This window comes from Aulonocara stuartgranti (assembly GCF_965226115.1).
Source record: "Aulonocara stuartgranti genome assembly, chromosome: 23".
NCBI classification, from domain to species: Eukaryota; Metazoa; Chordata; class Actinopteri; order Cichliformes; family Cichlidae; genus Aulonocara; species Aulonocara stuartgranti.
Window position 1 is genome coordinate 45,968,084 of NC_138958.1, and position 16,921 is coordinate 45,985,004.

A 16,921-nucleotide genomic window follows, 5' to 3' on the forward strand; every position below is an offset into this window, starting at 1 on the left:
GAAGGCTGATCAAAGTATCCCCCAGTGGGTATTTCAAATCAAGACTTTTCTGCATTGATGATCGTTTTGCCAAAGACACAAACTATTTATTCTTTGCACAGTTTGTGACTGAAATACACTTGGCTACATCCAGCATGACAGTACAGTTAAGGAAGGCAAAGCCTCTGACCAGAGATGGTAGAAAAATAACCTCAGGCATGTTACAAGATAAACATGAGGTGGAGAAACTGGTGCGAAATAAAGATGCAGTGAGATTCATGCAGCCTCTGAGAGGAACCCCAGCCTATTGGGAGAAAACAACAAGAGATATTTTTGCCATGATCAGACAGTTGGGAACTCCCACGTTCTTTTGCACATTTTCAGCTGCTGAAATGCGCTGGCCTGAAGTGATCGAGGCAATAACAAGGCAGCAAGGTGAACAAGTGAATTTTGAAGGACTCGACTGGTCAGCAAAGTGTGACATCCTGAGAAGCAATCCTGTCACAACAATGCGCATGTTTGACAAGAGAGTTGAAGCATTATTCAGAGATTTACTCTTATCTCCCGCAGAGCCACTTGGCAAAGTCATTGACTACTTTTACAGAGTTGAGTTTCAGCACAGAGGAAGCCCACACATACACTGCCTCCTGTGGGTAGAAGGTGCTCCTGTGTTTGAGGAGGATGATGAGCAAACTGTTCTTGATTTTATAAACAAATACATCACAGCTCAGCTGCCTGATCCACATAAACAACCTGAACTGTACAAAAAAGTAACAGAAGTGCAAAAACACAGTAAGAACCACACAAAGACGTGCTTTAGGAGTTTAAGCTCCGGGTGCCGTTTTGGTTTTCCCAAACCACCCTGCAATGAGACAATGATCACAAGACCCAGTGAGGATGATGCACTGGAAGTAGAAACGGCAAAGAACAAGCTCAGACCACTGAACCAGCTGCTGAATGAACCTGAAACTGCTTCCATGAGTTTAGAGCAGCTCTTGGAAAGATGCAAGTTGACACATGCAGAATATGAGAGATACCTGAATAAAATGAACATGAGGAGTACGATCATACTAAAGCGTGATCCAAAAGACTCTTGGATAAACGGCTATAATCCACATCTGCTTGAAGCCTGGAACAGTAATATCGACATAAGCTTTGTTTTAGATGCTTTTGGTGCTGCAAATTATTTAATGAAATATATATCAAAAAAAGAGGGCGGGCTATCTGAGTACCTGAAAACTGTCATTGAGAACTCCCATAAGGACAGTGTAAATGAGTGCGATGAAATGAGAGCCGTCATGCAGGCATATTCAAAGAAGCGAGAGATCAGTGCACAGGAGTGTGTTGCTCGTGCATGTGGTCTTCACATGAAGCAATGCTCACGTGCTGTAATATTCATTCCAACTGATGATAATCCTGTGAAAATGAGTCGTCCCCTGTCAGTTCTGGACAACACAACACCTGAGTCTTCCAATGTTTGGATGACATCTTTGAATGACAAATACAAAGCCAGACCTGAAACACCAGAGTATGAGGAGATGTGCATGGCAGACTTTGCTGCTACTTGCAGGATTGTCTATGGCCAACAGAAAAAAGGTAAAGATGTTTTGCCCCTTCTCAATGAGATGGGGTTTGTGCAAAGGCGCAAAAACAATAAGCCTGCTATCATCAGATTTCACCGCTGCTCACAAGAAAAACATCCAGAGCAATATTACGGAAGACTGCTTAAACTGTACCTTCCTCATCGTTCAGACCACGAACTGAAAACACCATCGTTGCCAACCTATCAGGCTTTCTATGGTGCTGGCTGTGTACAGCTGCCAGGTACTGACCGTCTTGAGTACGTGCAACACATTGTCAAAAGAAACAGAGAAAAATATGAGAAAAACAGTGAGGAGATCGAGAGCGCTGTTGAGGAATATGAGCAGAACAGAGGTGTGACTGACGAATGGTGTAATCTGGCACCTGAATCAGATCTCGTAAGGTTGCCACTTGTTGAACAAGAAAGAGAGCGAGACAATGAAAATGAACAGGAAGATGTGCCCGACTACAGCCGTCAGGCTGATGCTTCAACAGAAGTCAGAGCCATCAGGGAACCCCCTGCTATTGATCCCACATTGTTACGTCAGATGTTTCAGAATCTGAACAAGAAGCAAGCCTGCATATTTTATGCAGTTAGAGACTGGTGCATTAAAAGAGTCTGTGCTCTAAATCCAGAGCAGTTTTTCTTTTATATTAATGGTGGTGCTGGAACAGGAAAATCACATCTTATCAAATGCATCTACTCAGAAGCATCTAAGATACTGAGCAAAGTGCCCAGATATGCAGACGACGTTGACATATCAAAACCCACTGTCCTGTTAACTGCTTTCACTGGGACTGCAGCTTTTAACATTTCTGGAACAACACTGCATTCTCTTCTCAAGCTGCCTAGAAGCTTAAAACCTCCCATTCAGGGACTTGGCAATCAGCTGGATGAAGTCAGATCAGAACTTTTGAATGCTGAAATAATCGTCATTGACGAAGTGTCTATGGTGTCAAGACATCTGTTTGCATATGTAGATGCAAGACTCAAACAGATCAAAGGGACTCGGAGACCCTTTGGAGGCATGTCAGTCATTGCTGTCGGAGACTTCTATCAGCTACCCCCAGTGCGACAGTCTAAACCTCTCTGTGTGCACGACCCGTCCGAGATCGACCTGTGGCGGGAGCATTTTCAGATGATCACTCTGACTGAGATTATGCGTCAGAAAGATGATGTTGTCTTTGCAGAGATGCTGAACAGAATTCGTGTGAAAGGAAAGTTGGATGAGCTTTGCGAAGCAGATAGAAATTTGTTGTCACAGGCCATAACTGAACCAGCCCTTTGTCCAACTGATGCGTTGCACATTTTTGCAACTAATAAAGAAGTGGATGCACACAACTCTGCAACACTGGCTCTGCTCCACACTCATATCATTGACATCCATGCAGATGATTATAGAAAAGATCCTAGAACTGGCAGAATGGCACTTCAAGACAGACCATTGAAAGGAGGTAAAAACGAGTTACCAGACACACTGAAAGTTGCAGAAGGAGCTCGTGTCATGCTCACCAGAAACATTGACATACAAAATGGTTTGGTTAATGGAGCTTTTGGAATACTACTTAGAGTAGTTCACTCTGAAAACGACCAACACATCATCAAGCTTGGACTTAAAATGGATAATGAGACATCTGGAAAGAATAACCGCACACCAGCAGACGACATGGTGTACATTGAGAGAGCAGAGGAGAATCTGAAGCAGAAAGGAGTGGTACGAAGACAGTTCCCAGTGAAGCTGGCCTTTGCATGTACAATACATAAGGTACAGGGTATGACAACTACATCAGCTGTTGTCTCTCTTAAGAGCATTTTTGAGCCCGGCATGGCCTACGTAGCTGTCAGTAGAGTGACGTCTCTCAGTGGACTGTATCTTCTTGATATGGAGGAGAAAAAAATATTCACCAACCCAGAAATCACTGCAGCGCTTGAGAACATGAGACAAGCCAACCTTGATGACATGATGCCTCTTCTACACGTGAGGCAAACACTGAGCAGGTCAGAGGTTTTCACCATTGTTCATCATAATACAGAGGGACTGCCAGCTCACATTAATGACATCAAAAGTCACCATGAATTGTGTCTAGCAGATGTTTTGTGCCTAACAGAAACACACCTGCGGGGCTCTTTTGTCGCAGAGAGTCTCCACTTGGAAAATTACAATTTGTTCAAACGCAACAGACACCTGTCCTACACAAACTTTCCCCAGATGGCAAACAGAAGTGGTGGTGGAGTTGCTGTTTATGTGAAAAGTGACATTCAAGTGCATGAAAAACAGTACATCCATAATGTAACTGACCTTGAATTTCTGGCTTTAAAGGTTGAAGCACCAGTCAGTGCTCTGATTGCAGTTGTATACAGACCTCCAGACTACACTCTGAGGCCATTCCTGAAAAACCTGGTAAGCCTATTAGACTCATTGGAGATCATGGACTGTCATCCCATCATAGTTTGTGGTGATTTTAATGAGAATGTTTTATCCAGTGCAAACAAACCAATCCTGGAGCTGTTTGAGTCTAGGGGATACGCACAGGTCATCACTGCCCCTACCACAGAGAAGAACACACTGCTTGACCTAATTTTCATTTCTCAGTCAGATCGATGTCTCCATTCTGGAGTCATGAAGACCTACCATAGTTACCATGACCCAGTATACTGTGTATTGTCCTGTGATGATTCATGATCTAGATCTTTGAATACAGTAAGTAATATCTATATTTTTGAATGACTTAAGAAAGTAGAGCGATGCTTGAACTCCAGAAAGAAGTCCAGACGCTTTTCTTTGCAAGCTCCTTTGACTACGATGACCTGGATGACTGAGAACCTTCACAGACATAAAGTAGAGCGATATTTAAAAGTTGACGCCCTGCATTGCAGTATAATGTTTGAATTGTTTACATAAAATACAATTACATGAATTAAGTAATGATATCAGTAAAAGATGACAATTTTATTTATTACAGAAAATCTAAAATTCACTAACAGTAACCTATAAATGTCAGAAAAATCAAATATAGCAGTTTAAAATGAATAGTGTAGGCATATCCTCTCTGCAGCCAGGCTTCAACATCCTGCCAGGCTGCCCCAGTCTCACTGTGGCTGGGAGGGAGGGAGGGTGGACCAGAGGATTGCCTACACAACACATAAATGTTCAACAGCTTCTTCATTGTTTCTGAGAGAACAATAATGACTAAAGGTTGCTATTTAAAAAAACAAACAAACAAACAAACAAACCTAATTACAGCAATAATGACAGTTAAGCCACTTTATGTGTGCCTCTATTTTGAAATACTATTTACAAAAATGTTATTATTTTGGTTCGTTATAAACTTTAAACTTTTTCAAAAGTATACGATTATATTTTTGGACCAATTTTACTATGAAACATAAATTTTTATGAGCTTTTATCATGTTTCTGGCCAGTGCAATCATCAGGGTGGGTCTGGGTTGATAACTGCACATTTCTGGCCAGAAATGTTTCAGCAGTGTTACATATGTAGTGCATATGTTACACTTGCTTTCTGTTACCAGCTGATACCCTACATTTGTATAGACATTGGATGGTGTGAGGTTGGGGAGTTGAGTGGGAGGGGGGGGGGGGGGGAGGGTACGGTGGGAGTTGAGGGGGGGGGGGTTTCCTTTCCTGTTAGGTTTCCTTTTTTTTTCTCTTTTTTTTTTTTAAGCAAGACACAGTCCTCCTGTGTCTTCTCCAAGCTTCACATGTAAAATCCAACAATGTGAAGCACATAGCAGCCAGAAACTGTAATGCCACAGATCAGAGAAACTTCATCATCACCATCTTCATCGCCATACGATCAGAGCGTGAGACTTCACATCTGGAGCACAGGAGAGATTCTGTGATAAGTCCTCCTTCTAGCTTGTCCCACAAGCAGTCGGTGAGATTTACTCACAACAAAAAGGGTTAATGACATAATTTCCATGAAAACATGTATTCATTCTTTGTAAAGTGTTTAAATTGTGTTTTCACTTGACCTTAGGAGTGTTAGAGTGTATTGTAATGTCTGTACTCAGGTGTTTCCCTCTGTGATCCATCCCCATCAGAGCTGAGACACTCAGGACTGAACAGACGGCACAGTTTCTGTGACTGAGCCTCCAAAACACCTTCTTTGAAACCACTCATGATAGAAGGGCTTCATATTTGCAGCAGCACTACTACAGGTATTCAGTTTATTACAGGATGTGTTTGTTTCTTAGGACCAGCTCTGAGTGCACACTACCTAACATATACACCTTTCTGTTCATTACAAACCCACTACTCTGGATCATATGGCCAGTTGGCAGGAATGTTGCTGCAGGAAAACATCCCTGGAGATCACCATCATTGTCAGACTGACTGTGCCTCCTCTGTGCAGTGTCAAGATCCTCCCTAAATGAGTGTGTAAGTTAACATTTTCATTATTTTATTCCCTTTGACAAGACAAGTATCACTGATATTTACATTTACAACTACATATTCCTGTTTTCTGCTCTTCTTTTAAAGTCCTCAGCTATCCTGCTTCTGTGCTGCTTGCCACACATCAAACACTGGCCGGATGACAGGGAGGATCCACTCTGAAGTCACTGGACATGATGAGGATCATATGGGACTTTATAGTTTCACAGAAACGATGTGCTCTGTGATTACAGGTTTTAAATGGACATAATGACTGCCTCTCTCTGATCAACAGGCTAAAGGATTGTTGTCATTGTTAGTGCTCTGTACAATGTATGCTTATTTAGTATTTCATCACAGAGCAAACCTTTTTTTCTTTAACATATTTTTATTTTTTTATTTGTGGGGATAGGTTAATTGATTAATCCAAATTGTCACTAGGTGTGAATGTGCGAGTGAATGTGAGTGTGAATGGTTGTCTGTCCCTGTGTGTTGGCCCTGTGACAGACTGGCGACCTGTCCAGGGTGTACCCCGCCTTTCGCCCTATGACAGCTGGGATAGGCTCCAGCGCCCCCCGCGACCCTGGAAAGGATAAGCGGAAGCGAATGGATGGATGGATGGATATTTTTATTTTGTTCTAATGTTGAATTAACTGTAGGGATTTTTTTAAGTGGGCACTCGGGATGTCATATGACCAGAAATGTGGTAACTGGAATTCAACAGTATGGAAGAAAAAATCTGCTAAGAACAAAACACACACAAAACCCCCCAAGAAAATTCAAATTCATTCCATGTAATCCAATCTAAAACATTTTAAACTGCTGAACAGCAACACAAACAGCGTTAAAAAACAGTGTTAACAGAATGATTATGATGATTTTGTACCAAAGTTTCAGGTCACATGGCACACCTAGTGTGTAGTGTGGGGTATCAGCTGGTAAGTATAGTTTTTTTTTTTCATATTTGTGTCCTTAGAGTTCAGATAGATAAAGCCTTGTGTATAATAATTAGTCATAACCACAACTCAAAGTCAGGGACTAACTAATTTTGGGACTTTGTGTCTGAGCCCAGGTTAAAACAATGTGTAAAAAAGCATTTAGTGGCATGGCTGAACAATGCTGTATTGATACTTATTTATCCATGTTCACAAAAAGGACTAATGTGTTTATTTGATTATTTGCATGTGTTAAACTGTGTCACCACCTTACGCTTTCATTTGACTTTACTCAAAAATCTCTATACAGTTCTCTTTTACCACTGTGTGGACTCTGTTTACATTAAAACATAAAGAAGAATGAGTAATAAAAAGATGTGTAGACAGATTAAGTAGACCGATAGAAACAGCTGTTCAGCCATGTTCTAAGAAACCAACACAATTTAAAGGTTCAGGATTGTGGTTTTAAAAGTTGAATTTTCATGTATTTCATATCTTGCTTATTATTTTTTATTTAGTTATTTAATTTAGTTATTTTTATTTATTCTACTAGTCCTTTTCAGAAAGAAGCTGTAAAATATGACTTAAGATTTTTATGTTATTTTCTATGACATACAAAACAAATTGATGTATGTAATACTATTAAACATGATATACACATGTGTATATGTCTGAAAAACATTATGCTGTATATTAAAGTTTGTATTTTCTCCAGAATTTTTGTTCATCTTTTAAGTTCATTTCAATTAGAAGAATTTGAACTTTTAATATTCATTCAGAGGTTTTCTGACTCTAAATTTTCTTTTGTCATTACTCATCTTTTTATTATTTACATTTTAAACATGTTTAGCTTTTTTCCAACTTCTTCTGTGTGAACATCAGCTTTCAAAAGTTCTGCACTTTTGTTTTCAGGTGAAAATTTCTGTATTTTCCAGCTCATTCGGAATTTTTAACTTAACATTCAGCAATTAATTCATTTCAGTGCATACATTCAGATTCAAGCATTCACACTGCAGTTTCTTCAGAAAATGCACTTTCTAGTTATATTTTATTCTGTATTCCGTACGTTTTTTGAAAGCCTACTCCTTCAAAACCGTTCAACTTAGAAAAACCATTCAAACATCGTTAGATTCCTATTATTTTGGACAACATTGCTTCTATTTTTCTCATTTTTAACATTTATATTTTTAATTTTATTCAACTTTATTCAACAAAAATTTCCCATGTATTTCAATGGGGAGACCCTTCAAATTCTCATTCAACTTACTCATTTTTAAACTCTTACTACTTCAACATACGTTGACATAGAGCCACCATTCAAACTTTAAAACGAAGACAAGACATTCAACTATTCAACTTGTATTTATCTTTTCAATATCTATTATACTTTTTCTTCAGTTCCAGTTTAAGTTTCATGATGTTTTTTCACCCGTTTCAGAGTTTATAATGGGTGTGTATGGGACGGAATGTTGGGGCTAGAGTGAGGCAGCTCAACTGCTAGAGTGAGAGGAGCAAAAAAATTAATCTTAAAATATTTTTTAAAACTGCTGCTGTGTCCACAGCGTTTGCTCTACAGGTATGATTTTACCCTCAAAACGTAGCCATGGCTGTCCTCTTTCATCCAATGTGTTTACTATTGTACTAGGTGTTATGGTTCTTTCATAAATGTCACCAATGCACAGCCTCCTCCCTCCAACTCTTCCATAGACTCTAATGTTAAAATGGCTCAGAAGGTTCGTTTGAAAATCAGAAGAGCATGGTGTCTTTCCACTGTCACCACGTCCATATAATAAACTCCACAGACATGAAAACTGAGAATTTGGTAGACTAGACATTGCTGTCGCTCACAGTGAAAGAATTTTGTCAATACGACTTTTACTTTTCATTTGGGAACGATTTGTTTCGGCCTGACTTTTCTGTTCATTTTAAGCAGCAAAAGTGAGGCGCATGTCTGTGTACGTGTGTATGGAGCCATTGGGTGCGGTCACTATAGCAACCAGGCTCACACCTGCCTGCTTAACGAGCTCTGCCTGCCACTGTACCAAGATTCATCTTAAGCACTTCTCTTTCAACTGCTGCTGTGTCCACAGTGTTACAGCCATCATTTTACCCTCAAATTGTCGCCATTATTGTTCTCTTTCCAACACTGTATCTTTCAAAGCTCAGGCATTTAAACTTTTTAAACTGTGTGGATCAAAGTGGAGGGATCACATTTGAGTCATTCAGTGATTCAAAGAATATGACCTTTTAATATTCATTCAGATGTTTTCTGACTCTAAATGTTCTTTTCTCATTTCTTAGGGTTTTCTAATTTACATTTAAAACATTTTCAGTTTTTTTCCAACTTCTTCTTCTGTGTAACCTTCAGCTTTTAGCAGTTCAGCACCTTTGTTTTCAGGTTAAATTCGTTTTTTGTTTTTGTTTTTTTTTAATCTCATTCAATATTTTTAACTCAAAATTCAGCAATTAATTCATTTCAGTGCATACATTCAGATTCAAGCATTCACACTGCAGTTTCTTCAGAAAATGCACTTTCTAGTTTCAAAAGGCGTTAGGCCATTATCAGTTGGCGTGATTCTCATATACATTTTCACTAGCTCAATGCAGTCTACCCATGTTCTGCCTGTTTCCTCCATTGTTTTCCTGAGTCTCAGCTTTACTGTGCCATTAGTCCTTTCAACCAGCCCTGCACTTTGTGGGTGATATGAGCAATGGTTTTTCAGCGTTATCCCCAGATGTTGTGACATTTTCTCAATTACTTCATTCACAAAATGAGGACCATTGTCACTGTAAATAGTCTGGGGGATCCCATGCTCTGGGATCACATTTTTGCATATCACTTTAGCCACTGAAATAGCATCTGCTTTCTTAGTGGGGACAACTTCTACCCACTTTGAGAACGGGCACACAATCACCAGGCAGTACCTGTAGGTGTTACAGTTAGACAACTCAATGAAATCCATATGGATTACTTCAAATGGGTAGCTGGGTCTGGGAAACTTTCCTCTCCTAGGTCTGAGGTTTCCCTGAGCATTATGTTTACAACATATTAAACATGCTTTACAAAAATGTTTTGAATAAGCATTGAATCCCAGTGTGAAAAACTGCCGTTCGACTGCTGCCACCATCCCAGCTGTCGAGACATGGCAGAGCCCGTGGCTCAAACTTGCAGCAGTCCTATATAGGTTCTTAGGCAATATAGGTTTATCACAAAGATAGTAGACATCACCTCGCAGGCTTGCTCCTTTAGTGAGCCACAGCTGCTTCTCAGCTGGAGGTGAGTGTGACTGCATGTCTGCTAACACATCATGTGTGATGGGCGTAGTTTGCTCCTGTGACGCCAGAACATGAACCCCATGTGTTCCAAGGGCCGCTTCCTTTGCAATTTTATCTGCAAAGGCGTTGCCTAGTACAATGGGGTCAGTGCCACGTGTGTGTGCTGCACATTTACAAACCGCAACTTTACTAGGCAGTAAGACTGCTTTCAACAGGGCCTGCAACAATGTCGCATGCTCCACAGGTTTACCTGTTGATGTTGTCATGCCTCGTCTTGACCACTGAGCGGCAAAGAAATGAAGTGTAGCATATGCATACTGACTGTCAGTATATATAGTCACTGCCTCCTGTCTCTTCTGCGCCTGTTCTAACCACAATTTAGCGGACGCCACTTGTAACTCTCTCTCCTGTTTCAATTTCCCTGTCGCACAAGCTGCTTTCACTGTCAACTGGTCTACTAACATTTGACATTGTCCTACAACCAATTTACCTTCAAAATCATATTTCTTGCGCCAATGTCCTAAATACTTTGCGCTACCGGGAGCGAATTTCACCATAAACTTCTCGTCACCCTCTGACACACTCTTGGTTGCTTGGGAACCCATAATAACAACAACAGCTGCCGACGTCACAGACCACGTGTTCTGCTCCGCACACACTCACACAACAACAACAACAACAAAAAATATCCTCATACACAAACAACAAAAATTAGGCCTATTGTCTCAACGCAGTCTCACACAGTGACTGCGTGCTTTGTCGCACACAGTGGCAAAGACTTACATAGCAGTGATCACGCGCTTTATCGCACACAGTGATAAAGACTTTCAACGCAACCTCACACAGTGGATGCGCGCTTTGCTGCACACAGCGGCAAAGAATAGTCGCACACAGTGACTACACGCTTTATCGCACACAGTGATAAAGACTTTACAACTCAGCCTCACACAGTGGCTTAGATTTTTCACATACCTACTTGGTGTTGCTTATTGCGAGTAGCATCAGTCCCGAATCCCGTCAATCGTCATCCATCGAGGAGAAAAAACAGACGGCTAATCCACCGGCTCGATGACGAATTCTCACGCCTCGGGACTTTGCTGCAGGACCTCTATAAGTCCTGGCTGACGTCAGTCTGTCGGCGTGTCTCTTTTCCCCTCGGTGAATGTCGACTCCAGGGATCCGGCTCTCGAAGGACCAATTAATGATAGGTTTGTAGTTTGAACCTATCCACTGGAACGTTAAGGACAATCTGCTACGCAGCAAAAAGCAAGACACAAGGCACCAAAGTTCTCTGGTTTACTCATGCATGAGGGAGACCTGGCTGGAGCCAAGCGTCGTTCCACCACTTGACCACCATCAGACTCTCAGCCAGGCTCCCCATAGCACTCCTTTTATTGTGGTTACATGAATATGCATAGGGTCATTAACATATAGCATCTCACATAGGTATACATGTGAACAAAGAATACTGTGTGTGTGTGTGTGTGTGTGTGTGTGTGTGTGTGTGTGTGTGTGTGTGTGTGGTACTGCTGATCAAAGGGTCATATAACATCCTTGGTCAGGAAGAGGGTAGACCCCCCTTCACCCTAGATGGTTCACCCTAGATAACATGGTGAGGAAGTCCAGCAGTTCATCTAAACAAAAAGCACTTAGACTAGAACAGACGTAGCTACGTTAATCCTGCCATAAAACAATAAGAGAAGGTACGACCTCTCTCGTGCTCCCAGGATGTGGGTGTGCATTCTAGTGTGGAATACACACCAAGCCCCTGCAGCCTGCTAAAGATCACACATCCTATCACTACACAATTGATTATACACCTCTAAGAATATATGGTTAAATATTTCCTAATACAAATGACAATAATAAAATCTAAACCCATCAGAAAGCGAGAGTTAAAACCCTGAACAGTGTCCACTGAGCTTCTTATGCTATTCTCATGCTCAAAGAAGTTTAACAGGAAGGACGACTCGTCCATCAGGCGTCCAGCTGTCCGTGACCGTGTCCACAGCAGAGTGTGACCGAGGCTTCATGCTAACACGCACACATGAAGCTAATACCACCACGAGCAGCTGCTCAGTGGATTTGGAGGACAAATGTCTGCAGCTTCTCACAGGCAGTATGCAGAATGTGGATCTCCACAAAGACTGTGGAGAGCTCGTCCCACACTCTAAATCCACACTTGTCTGCACAAAACTTCTCACACGTTCCCGTCACAAGTGTCTTCTAAGTGAAGCTACCAGGTTCAGGTCCAGCTTGTTTATCTGGAGCTGCAGGAGATGATCCATCCTCACAAAGCAACACAGCAGATATGCAAACACACAACACAACCAAAGGATTCTCTCTGCATGTCTGTGGCTGATGCTGCTGGAACGAAGCTGTTTGAAACCTTGTTGTTCTGCACTTTGGGACCAGAAGAGGAAACTGAAGCTCTGTGCAGAGGGTCCAATGGAAGCAGCCAAGCGCTGTAAGTGTCTGCTGTACAGGGATGCTGGTTCAGCTGTGGCTCAGTTTCACAGTGTGACTCAATAAAAGCAGCAGGAAATCAAAGCTTGATGCTTTCATCAGTGTGGAAATAAGAAAGTTTCCTGTGACAGACACTGGAGCTCTTTCACTCTCAGCTTCACAGTTTCAGCTTCAAACTTCTTCCAACATGTTTCTAACACGGCCACATTCCACCTTAATGGAGCTGATATCTTGTGCATCAGCACATTTTCTAAAGGCAGCGATCACATCTTTAGTTTTGGATGTTTAACTGCAGATTGTTTATGTGTTTATAGCACATTAATTACAGCAGCAGCGTTGACCACAGTGCTGTACAAGAATCCAAGATAACTATTAAAATAACTCCTAATATTAATATCACACATCAAATATCAAATAACTCTCATGCTGTATTAAAAGCCAGTGAATACAAATGTGTTTTCAGAGCAGATTTACAGAGACTGACAGCAGGAGCTGGGGCTGTTCGATAGAACGATGTATATATGATGACCATATGAAAACGTCTATCGTTTCATATCACGCTCTTTGTTTCCTGCTTATGTGTTTGTGTTTTCCAGATAAAGCTTTCAAAATAAATCTGAAGATCCTGTTGAGAGTTTTCAAAATAAACACAATACAGTACTGCGGTCGCTCGTTTATCGAGTTACGTTCTAAAAATAAGTCTCAGAATGAAGTAGCAGCTTTATGTTTTACAAGTATTATAGAAGTTTTAAGGCAGTTAAACCCTCACTGCACACTTTCTACACTTTTCTCAGACAGGCATGAACATTTTCACACTTTTCTCTCTTGTTTAAACAAAGTTCAAACCTTCATAGAAAAATAAGTTCATTATTAAAGAGTGAAAGCAAAGTGTTTCTGAAATGTGTCAAATCAGCCTTTGCTGGCATTAAATGAGCTTCTGTGTGAGGAGCACTCGTCCATGGCCTGGGCTCCTCGCTGTCAGGTAAAGTTTCATAAAGCTTTTGAGTTTTTCTGCAGATAATGTTGGTGTCCAGCACGATGTTCTTTTTCCTGCGGTCACTGAGCCACAAAGCCAAAGCTGACTCCATCCTTACGATGTTCTTGTTGTGGACAGTTACAACCTTTTTGCCTCCTTGTTGAAACTATGATGGTCAGCATCTTCCTCTGCCTTTGGCTGCTACCACAGGTGCAAAACGTCTCGTCATCATTGTTGTTTGTTGGGACAAAACGTACAAACATACAGTGCAGCACTGCAGAGTCACACTGCTGTAAATTTGAACACATTCTGTACTGTACAGGAGACACGGCACGAGATTGGCTGACAATGGTCTACAGCCAATCAGGACGCAGAACACAATGCGCTGTAAAAAACAAAAACATGCAAAATTGCACAAAAAAGATCAGCGAAACAGCGAGGCCGCCAAAGGTGAACTGTGTTACAGCGAGGGACCAGCGTATATGTGGTTGTTGGGACGATAAATGTCTTTGAGCTTGTGTCAGAAGACGAGCTGCAGCTTTCTGGACCAGCTGCAGTCTTGCCAGGCAGGTCCCACTAACTCCAACATATAAGGAGTTACAATAATCCAGCTGGGACGTCATGAAAACGTGGATCGCCCGTTCAAGGTTTTTAAAAGATATAAATGATCTCACCTTAGATAAAAGCCTCAGTTTGAAGAAAGACCGCTGTACAACTGAGCTCAGCTGTTTTTCAAATTGCCGTCAAATATAAGCCCCAAATGTAATAATGCGATTTAATAAAAGAGCTGAACCAGTCTAATAGAGCGCCCTTGATGCCGCCATGCTCCAATGGTGAGGTCAAGATGCTGTGGTCAAGGCAGCAGTCAGATCCAAAAGCACAGCTGAGTCTCCTGATCAGTGGCTGATAAAAGATCATTAAGAACTTTTCAAAGTGCAGTTTCAGTGCTGTGAAGAGCTTTAAAACCAGACTGAAACCTTTACAACAGATTGCAGCTGAACAAATATAATCTTTTACAAAATCTTCGACAGGAAGGGAAGCTTTGAAATAGGCCTGAAATTTGAGCGGACAGAGGATCCAGATCAGGTTTTTAGTACAGGCTGTACAACAGCATGTTTAAAACAGGCTGTACAACACCTGAACTAAGACTGCTGTTAAAAATCGCTAAGATGTCGGAACCAACAACCTTTAAAATCTTTTTAAACACGTGTTGGAACAACATCATTTGGACAAGATGATGTCTTTATAGCATCACATCGTTCCTCCACCTGATCAAACCACACAGGCTCAAACTGATCAAAAACAGCTGAGCAGGTGAATATTTTAGCCCCGGTGCGATCTCGGGCGAGAGTATCGATGATGGCCAAAGGGCAGCGTCCAGCTCTACGGCCGCTGAAGAGCAGACTCAACAGACGCGCGTGATGTGGATCCTACTGCTCTAAAACTGGAGCTTCTTCAATCCATTAAAGAGGACATTAGTACGCTGTTAAAAGAAGAAGTCAGAAATGCATTGAAAGAAGATTTTGACAATATAAGGGCTGACGTGCAAGGACTGAGAAATGAGATCACTAACAGCATGGCGGCGACGTGCGGCGAAGTTGATGGAGTAAAGGTTAGAGTGAAAGAAGCTGAGGATGGGCTGTCAATGTGGAGCGATGAGGTGACCACCCTGCAGTCTACAGTAGAGAGTATGAAGGAGGAGCTGTCTGACCTGAAGGATAAATGTGATGAAGGCAGGAAGCGGAGAGCTAACATCCACATCATAGGGATCCCAGAGGGCCTGGACTCGAGCTCCTCCATGGCCGTATCCGTGCTACTACGTGAAGTGCTGGGTATGGATAAAGACGTTATTGTCGACCGCTCACACAGGAGCCCTATCCTGAGAAAGCCAGCCGGTAACCCGCACGCCGTCATAGCCGAGCGTCACTACTACCAGGATTGTGTGGCTACGCCGTGCCAGGGCCCAAGCCCCGCTTGAGTTTAACGGACAACCTATTGCAATATTACGACTGGGCGATATGACCCAAAGTTCATATCTCGATATTCTTTAGCTGGATGGCGATATACGATATATATCTCGATATTTTTAAAGCCAGAAAGTACGAACAAAAAGAGAGTTCTTAGTCAAAGCTGTGTCCCAAATCTCACACAGGCACATTTATTAACATACAGCGTAGATGTACATGAAACAATTACTCAGGAATAAATGATCAGCATTTATTAAATAATAATGCTCCATAAATAAAAGAAAACAATGTTGTGTTTGTGCATAACAAAAAGCTCACAATCGTGCAGTCAAAATGTAAACAGACGCTGAGCATAATAACAAGCAGCTGCTCTGTTCCCAGGTTCTACTGCGTGACTGACAGCCTGGAGTTTGAAACCCTCTTTGTAACCGTGTCTCTTACAGGTGCCATTTATGGTCCTTATACACACTCAATACAGTAATATTACGTTGAAGCAGAGTACGTATCACTCCGCGAGGCTCCTCGTAGCTGTAATGCTCCAACAATCCATCAAGCGGTGCGGCCTCGTAGCTGAGCAAAGTCGTACCAAAACATCTTTTGAAAGGTTTCTGAGCGCCGTGTAGCACATAAAATCGGTTCGAGGTCAGTAAGCACAACCAGAATTCATCCATAAGGCGCACTGTCGATTTTAAGTGCAGAAAATATAGTTTATGGTTTTCATTTGATCTTAGCAAATATCTACGCCTCTAATTGGGACGATCACAGATTTTTCACTAATGTCTTTGCGCGGCTCCCCAATATGTCATCACACAATATCATCTTTGAGGGAGACCTAAACTGCTCATTATCTGCTATGGACCACAGTTCACACAAAAGTACACTTAGTCCAAAGTCAGCATGCGTCATTCAGAGCTTTCTTGATAATTATGGGCTGGCTGATGTATGGAGATTTCATAATCCTGCTTCACGTCAATACTCTTTTTTTCTAATGTCCATAAAACATATATTTGTATAGAAAAACGTCTCCCTTTAGTTACAGAATGTGATTATAAGACTCTGGTGATTTCTCCTCTTGTTTTTTCAATGTGTATTCCTGATGCCTGCTCCAACTATCAGCCATGGAGATTCAACTCAGTGTTGTTAGCAGATGAAGAGTTTGTCAGTTACAAAAGGTCTCAAAGACATTTTTTTTCTATTAATCAGACCCCAGAGATGTCATCATCAGTTTGTCTGCTTTAATAATGTGACTGGAAAAAGGTGTTGGACTTCAAATATGTCCATTTCTGTCACACTTCACCTTTAAAAGTGAAGCCATGTGGTTCCTGGAAGGAAAAACACGACTTTTTC

At 41.5% G+C, this 16,921-nt stretch overlaps 2 protein-coding genes across 2 annotated transcripts in view; both read left to right on the forward strand.

Annotated features, from left to right (window-relative positions):
- LOC309701482 (uncharacterized protein) overlaps positions 1–16,921 on the forward strand; it is a 2,150,955-nt gene that overhangs the window by 1,376,932 nt on the left and 757,102 nt on the right. The window lies entirely within an intron of this gene.
- Positions 1,461–4,653, forward strand: LOC309700222 (ATP-dependent DNA helicase PIF1-like; the record flags this gene model as incomplete). The annotated part of the gene is made up of 2 exons (XM_082523668.1): positions 1,461–3,559; positions 3,882–4,653. 2 exons carry the CDS (start codon positions 1,461–1,463, stop codon positions 3,904–3,906), a joined length of 2,124 nt encoding a protein of 707 aa, XP_082379794.1. The 3' UTR covers positions 3,907–4,653.